We start from the raw sequence: 21,082 nt of genomic DNA, 5'->3' as shown, positions 1-21,082 counted from the left end.
ATTGGGTTCAAATCCATTCATAACTTTATGACTAGTAGCGATTTTAAGGAATGACCTCTATTTCCCCTATTGGGCCCCGCCTCTCTGGCCCCTCGGGGGTCAGAGTCACCATTTATGCAAAATCTGTTCCCCTTCCCCCAAGGATGTTTCTGACCAAATTGGGTTCAAATCCATTTATAACTTTATGAGTAGTAGCGATTTAAAGGAATTACCTATATTTCCCCTATTGGGCCCCGCCCCTTTGGCCCCTCGGGGGTCAGTCACCATTTATGCAAAATCTGTTCCCCTTCCCCCAAGGATGTTTCTGACGAAATTTAGTAAAAATCCAATCATAACTTTATGACTAGTAGCGATTTGAAGCAAATGTTGACGGACGGACGACGGACGCCGCGCCATGACATAAGCTCACCGGACCTTTGGACCTTTGGTCCAGGTGAGCTAACAATGCACTAGTTCACTTCTAAAGGGAAAAGATCTCTAAGTGACGGTTGTTTACCATGTTTATCTAACTCGAGTTATCTAATTTTCAAATTTAGAAAAGACAACAGTGACAACGATTATCTTTTTTTTCTTCACAAATTTGAAAATTAACTGATGAGGCCATGTCATTACAATTTCTGTCATTTCCCAAACACTTAAGGCACAACTCATTTAGCCAAAATTATATTAATATGCATGAATATATTTGCGTACATCAAATTTCACATTAAAACATTATTACATAGAGCTTTACAGTTCTTCTGCATAGTGATGACATGTGATGAATGGGACACTGCAATCAATGCAATGTGATAATGGACAACATTATTTCATTCATTATTGAGATTTGTTTTTGTACCGTAAACTTACTAAACATCTCTCACCATCTTTGACATTTGTAGTACATAAAGCTGAACCATATTAAATACAATGTTTCCCAATAGAGTATTTTTTTTTTTACAGTTTTTGTTCTAATATCTTGATAAACTGGACACACTAAGACAAAATGAAATTCACACAACTATGCGTTCACAGCTTTCTATATTTACATATCGTCCTGACTCAGTAAACACAGTAAGCGCTGAGTAATTCACGTTTGTCTACACAATCTGCGTCTATATAAGTGACACTTGGATGAATTTCTTACGGCAAGCTATACCTATTTACGTGTTCAGTCGTTACACTTATTTTGTTTAATCAGTGGTAAAGCATGTGAACTTGTTACCGTATATTGGTTTACCCGGACCACGTCAAAAAAATGCTATTTAACATAGAATTAACACATTCAAACCAGTTCAATACATAATTGTAAATTCTTAAAAAATCATTTTCAGTTTTTATGATACAATTATAATAATATATTAGTTTGAAAGAGTAATTTATAATCTATAATGTATTTCCTAATATGTATATGAGATAAACGACCCAATTCAAAATAAGTCCATTACTTATAACGTTTTCCTACATGTATTTTTTTTCATTTCAGCGGTTTAATCATTTGATTAGGGTAATATATAGGTTCGTTTTTGGACTTGTTTCCATATCCCGTTTTGTATGTATGTCTGCACATGTACATGTTCCATTTACCTGAGTAAACACTGTTTAAACTAAAATAAATCAAAACGTTGTACTATAGATGCTTGAACATTACATTTCTGTTACATTTACTATGTATTACGAAATACACTATTCACACATGTATCAAATACACTTGAAAGCGTAAGACAGCCACATGTATTTTGTGCTGTACATTTGGTTGTATAAAACATATTTAATCTAAAGACAATCCTTAAATATGTAAATTGGTCTTGCTTATCTACTTACAACTGCATGCAATCATAACAAAAAATATCAACTTTCGGTAAGCTCCCGTTTTGTTGTTGTTTTCTTCTAAAATTCCAATCTTCCTGTATTGGAAGTCATTACAAAAGTGGTTAACTCTCATTCTACCACAATACCCTGTGTTATTCAACTCTCAGACCATCAGTTAATCATTACAGCCGTTGATTAACAATCTGTTTATACCACACGTGGTATAAACTCTGTACGCATTTCGATTGGCTGACACGCTAAACTTTGACCCAAGCTGCAATTGTTATTGACGTCATCAATAATCTAATGACGTCACATCACCGGGTCCCGGACGTCACCGGTACACTTTATTTGCATACGCGAAATTATACTTGGCCACGTTTCCCTTTGATTCAAGCAGATATTATTGTGGTAGAAACAGGTCACACGACTCGAAATTGTTGGATATGGAATTTATTTCACACTCGTAAGTTATTTTTTAAAAGTTGCAAAAAACACTCGCTAAAGCTCGTGTCTTTTGTAACTTTTAAAAAATAACTTACTCGTGTGAAATAAATTCCATATCCAACAACCACTCGTTGTGTAACCTCTATTTCACTCCATTATCGTTAAAAAAATTCAAAATCGAAAACACGTGAGGAAAAACACTATTTCTTAAATAATCTCCCTTTGAGTGAGTCCTATATAGTTAACACATCTCCTATATATCCCATCCAGTCTAGACTTTTGGAAGCTACCTGACACACGTGATCAGACTTGTCAAATGTAGGTGACAGTGTTCAGTCACCGATACGTCAGGCATAACGTTCGGTAAACGATAATGTATTCATAGGCATTCTTACTTATCGGACTAAAATTATATAATGTATAAAAATATATCATATAAATTAAGTGCATTGAAAGCAGACGTCTACATCTTTATCAAGTGCTATATTTTATAGAATCTCAGATATATTTTGATCAGGCGTTAAATTAACTTATTAATTTTCCAAATTTTAATACTTGGCAGTTATATAGTAATGTAAACGTGCGGTACATAATCCAGTTAAATTCATTTTCGCTCTACTGTATCTAGTTCTTAGTTGCTTTGAAAGTTCAAAAATCTCATATCTTTTGTATAAACTTTTAACAAGCGATAAACTTAGTGATTCTGAGAAAGGTGTTAATCTTATAGCATTTACTACAACTGAAGTAATCAAATATATTTGTGATATTTTAAACTCTTGAGACAACTTAAATCATACCAGATACCGTACACATGGTGAAAACATGTCATAAACTGATAGATTGGGCACAAGTTATCACACTTAATCACCATCAAATTATAAATAAGGCCGATACAGAAAACAAGGAACAAAACAAAAATAGGAAAAGTAAAAACCTTCTTTTGAACTTCCACTCAATACCACACGAAGTTTGATATCTAATTACATTGCACATTTTATTCCCTTGACCATCTTAAAATGAAACAAGGGGAATTTTAGTGGTTATCTTTGTATGTTTTTGATATACATATATATAAATTGGGGAAAGGGGGTGGGAGGTTGGGGAACAGAACATTGAATGTATAAATTTCAACTATTTTTCAGAAAAGTTTAGCTTAACAGTTCATTCAAATTATGTCAAGACCCACTGGGGTTGATGTCAATAAAAGTTCAACAAAACACAATTCAATGTTCTTAACAATTTATTTCATTACATTCATGTTTTTTGTCAATACAAGGGAATATCTATAACTTAATTTAAATAGTATTTTTGTGCGGTATTTAAAAATAGTTTGATCAAACGGATATTGAGTTGAATGGATAACAAGAGGCCCAGGGGCCTTAACGGTCATCTGACTCTAAATTAAAACCCTTATATCATTGTAGTATGTATTCTCTGTAGCAAGTATATAGTGGCACTGTTGGCCATGGTGGCCAACTTGGATTTCTGACCGACCCAATAAAAAACAACACTTGGTCTGGACCATCTAAGGTTAATTTCTGGTAAGTTAGAGCTGAATCCCATGTGGAATGTGAGAAGTTTGAAATAGGCATTGCTCAGGAAAACCATGATTGCACAATCATGTTACAAAATGGCCGCCATGGCTGCCAAGTCAATGATTTTACGAGGCCGAAAAATAACAACACTTTGTTGGCCCTCCTTCCTTAACATCCTCACCAATGTCCAGCTAAATGGCACCAGTGGAACTAGAGAAGAAGTTTATAATGTATTTTTCAAGATGGCTGCCATCTTGGATTTCTGGCCGACCCGATAAATAACAACACTTGGTAAGGACCATCTCAGGATCATTTCTGGTAAGATAGAGCTGAATCCCACCTGTGGAATTTGAGAAGAAGTTTGAAATAGGTGTTGTTCAGGAAAACCATGATTGCGCAATCATGTTACAAAATGGCCGCAATTGCTGCCATGTCAAAGTTTTTACGAGGCCGAAAAAATAACAACACTATGTTGGCTCGCCTTCCTTGACATCCTCACCCATTTCCAGCTAAATGGCACCAATGGAACGGGAGAAGAAGTTTAAAATGTGTTTTTCAAGATGGCGGCTATGACAGCCGTCTTGGATTTCAGACCAATCCAAAAAATAACAACACTTGGTCAGGATCCTCTCAGGAACATTTCAGGCAAGTTTCAGCTCAATAGCACTGGTGGAACTTGAGAAGAAGTTTAAAATGTGTTTTTCAAGATGGCGGCCATCTTAAATTTCGGACCGACCCGAAAAATAACAACACATGGTCAGAACCATCTCAGGATCATTTCTGGCAAGTTTCAGCTTAATCCCACTGGTGGAACTTGAGAAGATTGAAATGTGAAAAGTGTACGGACGGCGCACGGCGGACGACGACGGACGAAGCACGATGGCTAAAGGTCATCCTGACCCATCGGGTCAGATGACCTTAAAATCCAAATACCTTGCCATGACTGACATGGAAATTTACCTGAATTCACATGAAGATTTTTTTTTTGTCAAATTTACCTGACTTTCACCTTGATTCATATGCAGATTTTTTCATGTCAGTTTGACCTGAAATTTACCTTAACTTGACATGAAGATTTTTTCATAGCTAATTGACCTGAAATTGACATGAAAATTTCACCTCAAATAGACATGAAGATTTCTTCATGTGAAATTGACCTTATTTCTATGTTAATTTCAGGTCAATATTTTTTCATGTTAAATATACAAGACATTTTGCCTATGTATGTGTAACACTATTAAAACACATAAACCATATACGATAAGTGTTACTTTACATAATTATCATAACACATGATGAAACAGATGTCAAATTGGTATACCATTATTATAATACATGATTCGTCGGAACTAAGATATGTGTAATTTTATCAAACAGTTAAAGTATAAGGTTGAGAGAGAACAAGTTTCTGGTCTCCTGAAACCAGGACTGTAATTGGCATTGTCGAGGAAAACAAACAGAAACTTTACTTTCAAACGCTACACCACTAAGATTATACCAGTTATGTTTAACTTTATTGTGACACGTTATACAGCTTACATTATCCTGATATATGTAACTTTAATATGGCAATTACACAACTAACATCATACCAGATGTTTATAACTTAACTGTAACACGTTATAGTTATAACATATATGAATGACTTTATCTTGACAATATTAAAACTACCGTCACAGCAGATTTGTATACCTTAACTATAACACGCTATACAAATATACTAATAAAAGATATAAATAATGTATCTTGACATTAATGAAGCTACCATCACACCAGATATATGTATATAGCTTAACTGCAGCACGTTATTACTAAATTTATAACAGATGAATAGGACGTTAAACAAAATAAACCAAACCAAACCAAACCAGAGATGCAACATTATTCTGATACGTAATAGTTCATGCTGACCTAGAATCAATATATAAAAAGTGTAACACATTCAATTTTGACAGACGACCTTTAGGATACTGACATCTGTAGTCACATCACTGCTTTAACCTGAATGAGATCTGAATGATATGAGTCACTTGCGTTTCAGTTGGTTTTATGTTCTGTCAGTGGAAACATCGCTGAGAAGCCATGGCAGCTGTAGAAAAGGTAAGACATGTTAATTTAACAGATTACACACGTGTTTCCTGATTATCCTAAAATACATTATCAGCATGCACATCACATAATTATGAGTTTATAACAAATTACAAAAAATCGTATTATCTTTTGATTGAATAAATGTATGCTTTTCTTACTCTCCTGTCACTTATTGGGTGTTCAATGTATTGTTTTTGTATAATACAATGTAGCTTCAGAGAGCCTGTTTGTCAGGTTAATTACGCCAATAGATCTGGTTTATCCACACAAATCTAGAGATGTTTAGTATCTGACGAGTAAATATTATTTTCCTGTGCCATATGAGTCGTTGATGAAGACAGTTCTTTTTTGGAGCGCCTTGTCGTTATTGTTTATACTCTTTTCGTATTTTGTTCTGGTTCTGACGATTTAAAATTAGAAGTACGCGTCGTTTTAATGTCGGTTTTCTCTGACTTTTCGATCAGCGGATTATGTTAAATTAACTATATCAAAATCCAGTATAACCTGTTGTAAAATAAACATTTTAAAAATATGAACAAAAGTACTCATTCTCTTTACAAATTGTACAATTTAATATATTTTATATTAATATTGATTATACCACTGTATGTGTATTTAGATTATCGCATTTATCTCCGAAGAGACGAAGACTTATAAGCGCAATATTGAATTCGCGCAATCACGGCAAGAATTATTTTCAAATTAGTAACACTTTCTTGAAACACACTATAGCTTTCCAGGTATACTATACATCGAGAGTGTACATGTAAGATTATCACAGAAATGGTGTTTATTCTGAAACGGACTATACTATAGAGGTGAGATGACCATTTTAACTGGCCAAATCTAGGCGTTACATTGCATTCAAAACTGATTCTTTCTTTTATGTTTTTTGTTTGTTTGTTTTTGTTTTGTTTGTAAACTGTATTTCCATATACCTGTGAACACTTGAAATGGTTTTAAGTCAAAAACAATTCGTTTGGTTTGGTTTGGTTGATTTTGTTTAGCGTCCTATTAACAGCTAAGGTCATTAACAATGACTGAAAAGGCGATAGATCTACCACCGTATTTTTCAAATCTATTATATCCCTGAAAAAATATTAATATTAAGAAAAATAGAAAAGATTTCTCTTCAAATAGGGAACTAATGAAAACTCCCGAAAGTAGCGTCAAAGGAAAACAAAGGACGTACGATAATTATGACAGCGAGAAATAGGTTAAGATGGCCAAATACGCTGTTGAAAACGATGTTATGATTAATGAACGGAACCTTTCTGCGAATGTAATCGCTATTAGAAATAAAGAAAAAAATTATCGAAATGAAAAAAATTACGACGTTTTCGTACCTCGCTTTACGGCTTAAAATGATTAGAATAGTGAATATTTAGATTATGTGATTAATAACCAAATGTTCAAATATCAATATCATAGTTACTTTATTGATACAGACCATATCATTATATTTAAACTTGCATACTACATCATTTTGTACTATATGTATCGCTAGTTTTGTCGTGTATGCAGAATGACACATTGAAGAAATTTCAGCGCTCTACTCGAATAAGCGCAATATCTGTAGAGCGAAATACGCTAAAATTAGGATACCACTAAAATAAGTACACGTAAAGTTTTTGTTTAAACTGGAGAACAGCAAGGATTTCAATACATTTTCACAAAAACTTTTTCTTATGCGTAAAACTGTTTTGTCTCCTCAATTCTTGGTTTTAATTGCTTGTTCCTTTAAAAATAATTGACATGTATATGTGTTTGTTACATGTTGATGTTGGTTTCTTTTGTCATTTGGTGTATTTAAACATTATTTTCCGGTTATTGTTGCTCCATATACCACACTAAACGTTTTTAACTTTATGTATAATGCATTTGCTATTTGTACGTGTCTGACAAGTTTCCACTTGAAAGCTGTCCACGTTTCATATGGATATAATGTTGTGATGTTTGTGAAACCCCGTGAATTTCTGTTAGTGTTGGCTAAAACTGAGGTTTCTGTTGTAATGTTTGGACAATTATAAGAATCCTGGGAGTTTCTGTAAGTTTTGGCTAAACTCGCGGTTTCTGTTTTTGTCGTTATGTTGTGATGGCTTTTAAAATCCGAGGATTTTTGTTAGTTTTGGCTATAACCGCGTTTTCTGTTGTTGTAATGTGTGATCTTAGTGGGAATCCGGGTCTTTAAGTGAAGCTACATCATGTTTTTTTTTGTGAGCTATATTTTAGTCAATCTTTTTTCTTCATTGTATTTGTATGCTGAAAGTTTGTTTTATTAATTTGTGTTTTAGGTCTCGGCGGAGATGACAGATCAAATTAAAGTAGAATATATAGATGAAAACAAACATTCCGCCACGACATCTACCACCCATGCAGCTGAAGTGACGCCTGAAAGTATACCAACCACTGCCAGCTCGGGAACTGTTATAAAATCCGAAGAACCGGAATATGTACCAACAAACACTAGTAGTTCAAGTAGCGGAACTATAACAAAGCCTACCAATCCTACAAAACAAAATCAACCAAATGCTAGGAAAGACAACCATCAAAGGAAACGTTCAAATGACAAAAAAACGGGTTTGTACAATGTTGTCGTCAATTAACTGCAAGGTTGATATAGTTTACGAGAATTGATTTAAATGGTATAATACCTCCATCTTAAAGTGATTAATCTTTGCTACAGAAATATTTTTATCTGAGGAGCTATTCACCATATCGTCATATTTTATACATTTTCGAAGAAATTCATTTATTTATCTTAACCGTTATGACAATTTCATTTGAAATATACAGAGGACACGAAAGGAACGTCGAAAAGAACACATATCATCATCATTACATCACTGGTATGCACGTTTGTGGGATCGGCCTCAGGTCTGATTGGTAAGATCGTAACGCAATTAATATCAACAATAGAACATGTAATGCCTGCTATGCCAGATATTATGATTATTATGAGTACTGTTGAATTTTTTTGCTGGTTCAAAGTTTTTGATTTTCATAGAAGTTAGAAACAATAAAGGGTGTTTTAACGGAAATAATAACATGAACCATCATTTTTTTTTTTCAAAATAGATTTATTATCGAAAATAGCGACATATACATATGCTTAAAACCAACTTTTTCTGTATTTGCTCACGGAGTGATTAAAAGTAACGGTTCATCCAAAAACAAATATCAACGCTAAATCTAATAAACCAAGGGAAAATTTAAAGACATGAAAAGATATCAATTTGCATTGAGACTCCTCAACAACGACAGATAGACCAGGCGATCCGGACGAGTAGGTGTCTTTTGCTTCATCGACGATTCCCGTCATGAAAATCTAGTTCAAAGCCAGAATAAGTCACAATCTCAAATCATGTTCATGTGGTGACAATGAAAGCACAAGGCTAATCAACAAGAGTACCGCTATGGTACACCCCCCCCATTAGCATTAGCAACACCAAAACCAAATTTAAGATCCTCACTACAACTATTGAGGAGTTTACTGAGGCATATCAACTCTTGCACCAAAAACTTAACATTAAAAAATGAACGCTGATTAGACGCTGACACAGACGGCGAATCTAGGGTTACATCATAGGCTCTCATTTCCTCGAGAAGCGAGTAAACAAGCAAGTATGATATCATATCGTATACGGCAATATGATATTTCGAAATGTTTTCATAATGTCGACCATGAACCTTTTCATGGTCTATTCAGCCTTTATCTCTCGAAACCTTTTGTTGTTAATTTCCCCGCCTGTAGTCGAAATCTGTCACGGAAATCGTAATGATGGGAGGAAGTCCTTGAATATCGGAACAACTTGAACATATTAACCGTATATGTATGGATTTCAGGGATGCTGCTATCTAGGAATTGAGAATTAACAAATTGAAATAAACACGCTTACACAGCTTAGTATACTATCCCTATCGGTCGAGGGAAACGACTGTTGTTGAAGGGTCTGCAGGTATCCTTGACTTCAAGTTATTCTTGATTTCAAGTTGTACAAGCATATCCACTCGATATGGTCAATAAAGATATTTATTATAACACATCATTAATATACCCTCGTGTGAAACTGAAGGACTTTGAAAGGTCTCTTTCACCTGTTCCGATAAGCTCTTCAATATCATCAGCCTCGTATTGAAACAAAATATCAGCAGAGAGGCATATTTCGTTCTTATGTGTATGCTTATAGTCTGAGGATCTGTTCATTTCATCTTCTGTGTATTTTCTTTAAATTCTAGTCGTATGTTTAACGCAAATGACTTCCGTAAAATTCACAACAATGCACTTATATAGCTCTTTAGTTATTTAGTATCCGATTTAAAGAGCAATCAAAACTTCTTCGTTTTTTTTTTATCAAAACGCTCGCTCCATTATTTAGCTTAATGAGTAAAGCAGTATTGTTTGAAGTTGATCTACTGGATTAATTTCACTGATTGTGTTCTTGTCAGTATGTGATCATTTGTAATTTACTTAGTCTTATAATTGCGGATCGATTCGAAAATTCAACAATTTACTTTGTGTATCATCGTTATAACTTCACTCATGATACATATGAACGACATGGATTTTAATTGTTCGCAATCCCATCATCACAAAGAAGTACCTTTATTTTTGTCTCCCAATAGATGTACAGTGATAATGGAACGAAGCATGTTCCGTTTGCATTTCGTATGAAATGTACCATGGAAAAGAACCGTATATACCTGTATCTTTTTATCGAAATGTTATATAAACGTTAAATAAACTTTGTATAAATGTTATATAAATGCTATATAAATTATATTAACGTTTTATAAATGCCGCCACTATCCCGTCTTCCTTCCTTCATTGTACCTGTACAAATATGATAAAAGGTGTAAATTACAACACACGACGAAATCGTCAATTCATGTAAATGAGGTAAATCGCCATGAAAACCGTCGTGACATTTCCTCAATATTGACCACCTAATCTGTTCACCAATGCATAATACAACAAAATTAGATTTGAAAGTGTCGAATTTAATCAATTGCTGTTAGTTGTTTGAAACCTACATCCACTTCGTGTAATGATATACACTGTACTAACTTTAGAAACTGTAAACAGGCTCCTTGAAATGTGCTATTAATACGCAAGCTATGTGAATTTTTTAAATTTCAAACATAGGTTAAATTGCTGTCACTCAATTTTGACAAAAAAGATAAGAATAGACATTAAGATCTAGAAATTATTCTGTCATTATGAATCACGAGTGGATTACTGTATATATATAAATGATTTATGTGTGCTTGCATTGCGGTAATTTGTTGCGTTTTTGCACAATATATCATCAGCAAGAACAAGTGCTAAGTAAGGTCTTAATTTCCGGATTTTATTCTACCCATACGCAAATGATACCCCCTGAATAACAAAGGTGATAACACAATGGAGTTCCTATATACCGCCATATCACAGCAATATAGCCCAATCAATACTGCTCACAGATTGTTATCCTAGGTCATTTGGTCTTTAGAAACCAGCCGATGTCTTCTTAACTCCCTGGGAAGCCCAAGGTCAGAGCTGCCATCTTGGCGTTTACAGCTTAAACACGACATTTATTGCATTGTCACGTAGAGAGTTATGTCGACTGGAACAGTGGCCACCATAAGTGACATTTAATATTACTTATGGAAAAGTTAAAAAAAAACCAACATAGCAAAGCATTAATTCAAAGTAAGGTTTCCCCACACGTAAGTTACATTGCATTTGTCCCAAGTGCGGATGTTAACATCCGCCATATCTAGAATAAAAAAAAGCATTTATCAACAACCCACAATGAAATGTTAAGTAAATCGGTTGCCAAGTGAGTGGGTTAGTAAAATTGTCTTAATGGCACTAAATCGATGAAAAAGTGATAAAGATCAACTGGCGTAAACATAGGATTTTCTCTTTTCTTGATATAATATATAATATAATATTGAGCTATGAGTTTAAACCAATCAGATTAATAACAATTATATATCTCTATGTTAACAAATAATATAATGTTAATGATGCTCATCCCTTACTTAGTTTCGCAAATCAAGAAACAAACTCGAACTGATGAAACTAGGGAAACATTGTAGCATGTAACACAAAAATAAATATTAATCGAGTTTATCTATAAGTTATTATTCTTTTATTTTCGCATGCATAGATTTATTATTATTCTTAAATGTCATTATGGTGGCCATTTTCTACATGTATTTTGTTAATACCGGGATCAAAATTTTGAGACCACACGTTCTTCCTCTTATCTTTCATCTTAAACTCCTGTTGCTTGGGTTTATCATGACTTTCAGGCCAAAAACAACGTTTCGTTTTGACTGGACTAGATATGTCCCGAATCGAGCATTTGTGGGACGAGCTAGACAGGAGGGTTAGAAAGAGCGTCAACGTCCCATATAACGTCGTTCAATTAAGGAGGTATTTATTCCCGAGTTGAATAGCATCCCTCAAAGGGCAATATACACCTTGGAGTCAATCTGACGAAGAGTAAGAGCAGCGACTAATGCTCGGGTTCGACACATGTTACTGATTTAGACCAGGAAACGGCGTGGGATACCTGTGATAGGACACCAAAAAATATCAAAATGTATTCAGTAATGCTTAAATAATCGAGATATTAACAACATGAACACACCATCGAGGAATCGTGTAAAGTAATAACTATCGAAAACAAACATCAATTTCCTTTTCCGTTATTATATTTATTTAGAATTTTTGTGAATAGAAAGTTTGGAGGTTGGCATTACGATCAGATTTGGAAATATTGGTAGATATGCCTCTTGCTTCAGTTGTCGACACCCTATTTCTATTTTTTAAAATTTGACATTACCTTCATATGACCAAGATTTGCATTGCTAGCGTGGTCGATGAAGCAGAAGACGCTTACTCTTCCAAAACACCCGGTCTGATTCCTTGCTCTTTTGCATGGGTATCCTTTCAAACACATTTTGTGTGTATTTTACACAGTCTTATAGAGTACGAGTTGGACTGACCGTTTCGATATGTCAATAATCAGTTTTAGACAACACATTGTAGTCTATAAATCAGACTGTAAAATACTTTTGGCAGATTATGGTGCTACAATTGTTAATAAATATGTTTTCTCTTTCAGTGCTTTATTCCCATCTTAATGAAAAAGACGCCAGACAAGGTAAAGATTTTGTATGTAAACATGAACTTAACCTGAATAGATGTACATTCTCGGTTAATACCTCACTTCTTTATGCACATGCAGTGTATGTTCACACCGATATAGTTACCTTGCTGTTTCCTCTTTATGTAGAAAGAAATTAAAAGACACATCAACTCATATTTGTTATCAATTTACAGCGTCAGGGAAATAGTTCATGTAGTTGAAGCGACTTTCCTAATAAAGCTTAAAGAAAATATTTGTTTACATGTCCTAAATTTCACTCAAAACTCGCGAATAATATGCTAGATATTTCTGTTCAACAATAGTTTGGTTTGGTTTGGTTTATTTTGTTTAACGTCCTATTAACAGCTAAGGTCATTTAAGGACGGCCTCCCATGCATGCGTGTGGTGAGTGCATATGTGTGTTTTGGGAGGCTGCGGTATGTTCGTGTTAAGTCTCCTTGTGATAGGCCGGAACTTTTGCCGATGTATAGTGCTACCTCACTGAAGCATACTGCCGAAGACACCCAGCAGGACACCCCACCCGGTCACATTATTCTGACAACGGGCGAACCAGTCGTCCCACTCCTAATATGCTGAGCGCTAAGCAGGAGTAACAACTACCATTTTTAATGACTCTGGTGTGTCTCGGCCAGGGGACAGAACCCAAAGCCTTCATCACAGCGACGAACGCTCAACTGAAGAAAAGTGAGGCATTGTCAATGGAGACATGAGGAAGAAGAAAATTGTTCAGAAAGAAGAGAAAAGATAAGATCCCAAATTTAGTCGCCTCGTACGATCATGCAATGGGGGCAGCAGGTACAATTCTTACGCTCTACCTGCAGGGCAGTCAACAATAGTTTACAACTGTATTTATACAACATACAGACTACTTAATGTAGGTCATACTTCTATGGTTATAAATACAGAAAATGTTATACATGTACATCCGGCAGCTGTGTTTTCATTGTGACATATAAAGTCGCATGTACTAGTTCACCGTAACACATTCCTGTAAGGTTTTCAGGTTTTTTTGGGGGCAAAACAAATCTACATTTTCATGAATTTAATCTTTCATATTTTTTGACCTTTCAGACAGGGAAATGTCGCAAAGATAACATTCTTTCCTTTAAAATTATGATTATTGGTATTTGTCGTTTTTTTACACGTATAATAACATCAAGAAAGCAAAATAGATATCTCTTAGTTACAAACATGTATACTTTTATGATATTTCCTACAAAAATACCTTAGCTGTTAATAGGACGTTAAACAAAATAAACCAAACCAAACTTATGATTAAAATTTAGCAACAGTTATCGCATCATTACCATATATGGAAAAAACAACAAAATTCAGGTTTTACATCATTATGATGTATCTTTAGAAATTAGCTTGTTCAAAAATTACATACAAACATCAATATATGAAACAAAACAACGGAGGTATTGTGTTTAGCATATTTAACGTTTCGAAAGCTGAAAAGCTAAAAAAAAAATCAAGAGGACCTTGGGCCTTAACCGTCATCTGAGGTGATTGTGTACTTCACTGAATATCAAATAGAAAGAGGGCCTAAAACGCTAATTGACATGGAGTTTTTGGCTGACAAATTGTTTGAAGACTTCAGTCCTGTAATCTTAAAAGGAGGTCACGGTTATTCAATTGAACAAACTTGGTAGCCATTCACCCAAGCATGCTATATGGTTATTGAGAAGAAGTTGTTTAACAGTTTTAGCCTATTTGACCCATGTGACCTTGAATGAAGGTCAATGTCATTCAGTTGGAAATAACTTGGTACCCCTTCACCAAAGCATGCAACAGGCCCTAATATCAAGTCCCTGGGCCTCTTGGTTTTTGAGAAGCCATTTAAAGATTTTAGCCTATTTGACCCCCGTGACCTTGAAAGTAGGTCAAGGTCATTTATTTAAACACTTGGTAGCTCTTCATCCAAGCATGCTTAAGACCTAATATCAGTTTTCTGGGACTCTTGGTTATTGAGAGGATGTTTAAACATTTCAGCCTATTTGACTCCTGCAACCTTGAATATAGATCAAGGTCATTTATATGAACAAAGTTAGTAGCCCTCCACCCTAGCATGCTACAGGCCTAGTAGCAAGTCCCTGGGCATCTTGCTTATTAAGAATAAGTCGTTTAAATAATTTGGCCTATTTGACCCCTGTGACCTTGAATGTAGGTCAATTTCATTCATTTGAACAAATTTGGTAGCTCTTTATCCCAGCATGCTACAGGCCCAGTATTAGGTCTCCGAGCCTCTTTGTTATTGGGAAGAAGTTGTCTAAATGGAAAAATTGAAGCCGGACGGACGGACGAACGGCCAAGGTCGACTAGTGGGGTGCAGTGTTTTGTCTGTAAACTTGTTTTTATTTCCGTTCATTCCGTCGCTAAAAAACACATGCGCAGTGAGATTTAATGTTGATTTATGGGTAAAAAAATACTCTAAAATTCGTCTATAGGCGACGAAGATATTTTGACGCAATGAATCGTTGAATGCACCAGACTGACGACGGACACCGCGCCACGCAATAAGCTCATTTTCCCTTTCTGGCAGATGAGCAAATAAAAAAATGGGTTTATTATACCTTCTTGATTTTAAAGGGGCATTTAATTCCATGGAGTGAGATTTTTTTAGACAGAGCATTAGAAAGTTTCAATTTTGGGTCATCTGTTCGACAAGGACCCAAATTACTCTTCTGCCCTGCAGGTAGGGCGTAAGAATTGTACCTGCTGCCTCCATTGCATGACCGTAAGAGGCGACTAAATTTGGGATCTTATCTTTTCTCTTCTTAACAACTTTCTTGTTCCTAACGTCTCCCTCGACACTGCCTCACTTTTGGCCTTTAGCGTTCGCCCCTGTGAGGAAGGCTTTGAGTTCTGTCCCCTGGCCTAGACATACCAGAGTCTTTAAAAATGGTAGTTGCTGCTCCTGCTTAGCGCTCAGCATACAAGGAGTGGGACGACTGGTTCGCCCGTTGTCAGTATAATGTGACCGGGTGGGGTGTCCTGCTAGGTGTCTTCGGTAGTGTGCTTCAGTGAGGTAGCACTATAAACCGGCCTATCACAAGGAGACTTAACCCAAATATACCATAGCCTACCTTAGCACGCATATGCACTCACCACACGCATGCATATCGAAGCACGGGAGGCGGTCCTTAAATGACCTTAGCTGTTAATAGGACTTTAAACAAATAAAACCAAAACCAAATTTGGAAATAATCCACCAAATGGATAAGGAGGAGTAGTGTTTTGAAATAAAAAGTCTTGCGCACGGCGACGGGCGGAACACGATGGCTATAGGTCATCCTGACCCTTTGGATCTGATGACCTAAAAATGTACATTATTTTGAATAAAGTAAGTAATATGTGAGCTTTCATCCAAAGTGAACAAAACAAGGGGGATGTTACATTTTTACATTCCACATTCATCAAACCATTACGAGTATAGTTCCTTTCGGCACATTGATCTAATTTCTAGTCCCCTCATTTTGTATTTTCCTGGTTGAAAACGGAATGGATTTGAATAAATATGCTGAAAGTTTTCTTTGACATTCACTGTTATGATTTATACAGCAAGACATATAATTACTATATATTCTTTCAAAAATTTAAAACGTTTCTATTAAGCCCAACATTATACATACGTTCTCGATCTTCTTGTATCTACACCTTATGGTTGATGGGTGTAAATGGTGTTTGTTTTGGGTCGGAGCACTGTCCATCCTATACCGACTCAACCTGCCAGTAGATCGTACCATGCGGTTCCTGTGATCTCATAAAAACCTGGAATCCTGGGAGTCAGCACTGTGAAATATATCAATATCAAAAATTAACTGACATATCTATATTGATTAATTATAAATATGATAACATTTATAATGCCTCTTTTTCCATCGATTTGTCAGTACTTAGAATATTAAATTTGCATATATATTTTTTTAGTGTCTATATTGATTCAGTTATACCATACATATCCTTAGTGAGCTGAATTAAATATATTTAACAAATCAGGATCGATCTTAATGTCATTCAGAAAGGCCCCCCCCCCCCCCGACATGCCCTTTAACCTCTTGAAAGGACATCTGAATATTAGCTGGACTATATAGCTACTTAACTGGGCTATCTAGACCCTACACCTAATAAAGCAGCACTGCGAATGTTTTTTTTAATTTCATATTCCAGCATAACTCGTTAAAGATAAAAAAAAAAATGTTCTTAACAATATGAAGTTGCACAATTTGGCTAATTTCGCTAGTAAATTTAGATCTAATTAAATGAATTGTTGATTAATTCATTTGCTATTAATTTGTTTATTACCAATTTTCTGCAATCTAATACTTATTCTTACAACAAGCATAAATAGATTAAAAAAAACAATTAGCAAGTGTGTGGCCTGGTTCTTTGCAAATGGTCTGGTGATACATACATTTTGATAAACTGTCACATTTATTTTTAAAATGATCAGCTTTTCGTCGAAAAAATAGCAACTGTATCAAGGTGGTCTACATCACTTTTCGAATGATACAATTTTACGTCAGAAAAACTGAAGACACGTCACGAAGAATGTGTTGCTTATTCAAGAGACTAAAATGTCGGTGGTTCACAACCTTGCGCACCTTAGGATTCAGTAGCAGAGAGTTAATGAAAACGCGCATATTTGCAGGCATATCATCATTTAAACAAAGAACAAGATATTGCTGTTAATACGTCCTACAACTACAATGGCATTGATTCTATATATATCGAATATACGACGCACATGGAACTTATCCCCTGTTTGAACCGGATGTAAACGTGGCACATTATTTTACGTAGTGCGTTGATATTGCATTGCCAGTCTTTCTATGGTGGCCTACAGGTGCAAATATAAAATAAATGCAATTAAAACACACAGAAATCTTAATAGCTTTTACAAGCAATATTTAGCATTTTCAAATATATAAACCTTGAATGAAATAACAGTTTACAAATTTACAAGTGTGAAAATGTGAGATTCATGGGACAAATAGGACAACTAGAAAGTCGTCACTTTCCGACAGACATTCAATTGCCGTGTAAAATTTCTTTTGTTTTGATTTGGTTTTATTTGCTTAACGTCCTATCAACAGCTCAGGTCATTTAAGGACGGCCTCTCGTGCGCGCGATATGCATGCGTGTGGTGAGTGTGTATGTGTTTTGGGAGGCTGCGGTATGTTCGTGTTAAGTCTCCTTGTGATAGGCCGGAACCTTTGAAGATTTATAGTGCTATCTCACTGAAGCATACTGCCGAAGACACCCAGCAGGACACCCCACTGGGTCACATTATTCTGACAAGGAGACTTTTTAATTTTGAGGTATTGTAAATATTGTGCCACTTAGAAAAATTATCGCAGAAAAATATTTTTCCCCGTCGAACATTGTAACATTCATTATATGAAGCGAGAGGCAAATGTCCACGTTGCACGATGGTCCAATTAATTAATGCTCAATGAATGGTACAAACGTTTTTCGTTATTGATCAATATGTATAAAAAAAAATCTTGGAAACTATTGAGGGATTACAGTAAGTGATCGCTGAAATAAAGTAATTGTAAAGTTGATACTAACATACCGCAACCTTAGTTTAAAAACACTCACATTCATAGGGATGCTATTCCTAAAAGACATTTTTTGGGGAAAATTGTCATGGTGACCTCATCTTGATAAAAAATCAAATTGACAATCTATTGTTTATTCGAAATAGAGATATAAATATTCATTGTTCAATGTCAGTTTTCAGACAAACATTAACCAAAATTTTGCAAATTTCATGTTCAACATCCCATGTCAATTTTGATGGTCTCACAACAATTTGTTAAATTATTAGTCACAGTGACCTAATTTCACAAACTTCAAATTTAGCATATTTTATGCAAACCAAGATGACAATTTCCATTGGCGTATTGTAATGTTTTTTAAAAAAGTAGGTCACAGTGCCCGAATTTTTCAAAATTCAAGTTGAGCATCCATTGTTATTTCCAGAAAAAAATGTTCATTGTTTTTCCAAAAGTAGGTCACAACGATCTAAGTTTGCAAATCCCAGATATCATTTTTATTGTCCTATTGCAATTGATACAAAAGTATGTCACATTGACCTGAACATTTATTCCCTCTTAACATAAAAATGTTAATTGATGGGGTTCTTTTATCAACATAAACACTTGTCATTAATAGCAATACAGACTACCAATTGATACGTGTTTTGTATTTAAAAGTTTTCGAAATCTGTTCACATTTACTACATTTAAAATGTGCTACACCTTACGTATCTACTGTCCTTAAACAAATGTCAACAGCCAAATTTTATCCGCCTCATAAAGCATTGGAATGTAGGACCTGCAAAGGGTCTCTTAAACCGAATACATTTATTTAAGCTATCCACAGTTAAAGTAACCCCTTCTATAACCCCTCACAATATAAATACATATGTAAAAACCAGGAAATCTTATCAGTCTTAACAGTCATCTGAGGTGTTGTCCAAGGAATATAAAACATTTGACATAGGTAAATATAACGTAAAAGCAATTTACATATCATTAGTTTGAAAAATTAATTACCATCATTTAAGTACCCAATTATTTTCATATATGACACTTGTTTTTTAGTTTGAAGTGGAGATATCAGTTAAACATTTTTTCCCAGAATGCATTGTGTTTGGCAATGAGTTGTATGATAGACAAAGAAGAAATGAGATTTATTTATTTCTATTTTTTTTAAATACAGTTGATGTCCGTTTGTCTCAAGATTTTTAATTGTGCCGCCTTATCTATAACTTTGTTCTTGCAGAATTTGATTTCAGTAGATGATTTATAACGAAAATGAAATATCCTGCCTACAAGGTGCTTTTTTGAAGCAAGGGGTCACACTATAAGTTACGACGAAGCGTAAACTAGCGTGTGATCCTTGTCTTCTTCTGGTGCCTTTAAAATATACGATCAAGACGACAGAGAAGATCTAAATGATTTCTTCTAATTTATTTTTTCATTGATATAGGTATATTTAAACACCACTAGATTAAATTTTCTGTTTTTGCGTGGTTTATTAACGAAAAAAAAAACCAAAACCGTTTTTGAGACATTTTTACAGGCTTTTTCGAGCGAAAATCCGAGTGGTTCTTTTCAAATTTACTTGTCTATAAAAGAGAGGAATCACTCGTTCCGTTCGCTCGTTTCGTTGATGTAAACAATCTAAGGTCCATGTAAAGGTTATTTTGATGCCTTAAAAACGGATTGATGACGTATCGATACGATAGTACTGTTGCGAACGGGAAGAAAATAATAATGAATTTTTAAAGGACAATTTTGTTTGGTTTAATTTTATAAACGTCTTATTAACAGCTAGGGTCATTTAAGGACGGCCTCCCATGCATGCGACATGAATGCGTGTGGCGAGTGCGTATGTGTGTTTTAGGAAAGGACAAAGATATGCAAGTACTGGTTTAATTTACTGTAGAGTAAATTGTCTGTTACAAGATTATTTATTTATTTATCTTTTTTTTTCATTAGTATTGTCTATTCCTGACGTTTTGGCAATGGTTATTAGTCAATTATATAACCTAAAAAAGGACAGTGTTATTGTCGACATCGCTATCATTCGTTTTCAAATGACATGAGAAATTTTGTTTTTATTTACAAATAATAAGTGATTTACTATAATTTTTTTCTTAAAGTGATTGAGAGCCGTTTTCGCCAGGAATGTAAGTATTACGTTTAACTGCCTTAAAATCAACTTTAGTGATATTCCTATCAACCAAGCAAAGAAACACATCGCTGCCATTAGAGGAAGAATAATGTAATGTAATGGTGCCGTTTCATCAAAGATGTACATATTAGGAAAAAAAAATAATTGTTACAATGTATTGGCAATATTCTTCCTTTTAGTAATAAGGAAGCTTTGACGAAGCTTAAAATCAATGCCCTCCTAAATAAACAGTTTCGGGATTCTGCGCTGTGGGATAGTAAACTTTCGGGTTTTGTGTTTTTCGGGATCATGTACAATAAATGTTTACAACAGTGATACATGTATATGTACAAAGAGAATGATATA

The 21,082-nt window shown here is 34.8% G+C and overlaps 1 protein-coding gene across 1 annotated transcript in view; it reads left to right on the top strand.

The window, feature by feature from the left end:
• LOC117339279 overlaps positions 1–21,082 on the top strand; it is a 31,526-nt gene that overhangs the window by 3,681 nt on the left and 6,763 nt on the right. The window contains exons 2-6 of the mRNA XM_033900787.1: positions 5,815–5,873; positions 8,159–8,444; positions 8,661–8,750; positions 12,983–13,021; positions 20,706–20,732. Coding sequence (XP_033756678.1) covers positions 5,856–5,873; positions 8,159–8,444; positions 8,661–8,750; positions 12,983–13,021; positions 20,706–20,732 — 460 coding nt within the window. The 5' untranslated portion in view covers positions 5,815–5,855. The remainder of the gene's footprint in view (positions 1–5,814; positions 5,874–8,158; positions 8,445–8,660; positions 8,751–12,982; positions 13,022–20,705; positions 20,733–21,082) is intronic.

The sequence above is a fragment of the Pecten maximus genome, chromosome 12, assembly GCF_902652985.1.
Source record: "Pecten maximus chromosome 12, xPecMax1.1, whole genome shotgun sequence".
Taxonomy (NCBI): Eukaryota; Metazoa; Mollusca; class Bivalvia; order Pectinida; family Pectinidae; genus Pecten; species Pecten maximus.
Note: the sequence above shows the minus strand (reverse complement) of the source record. Positions and strands in the feature narration are given on the sequence as shown.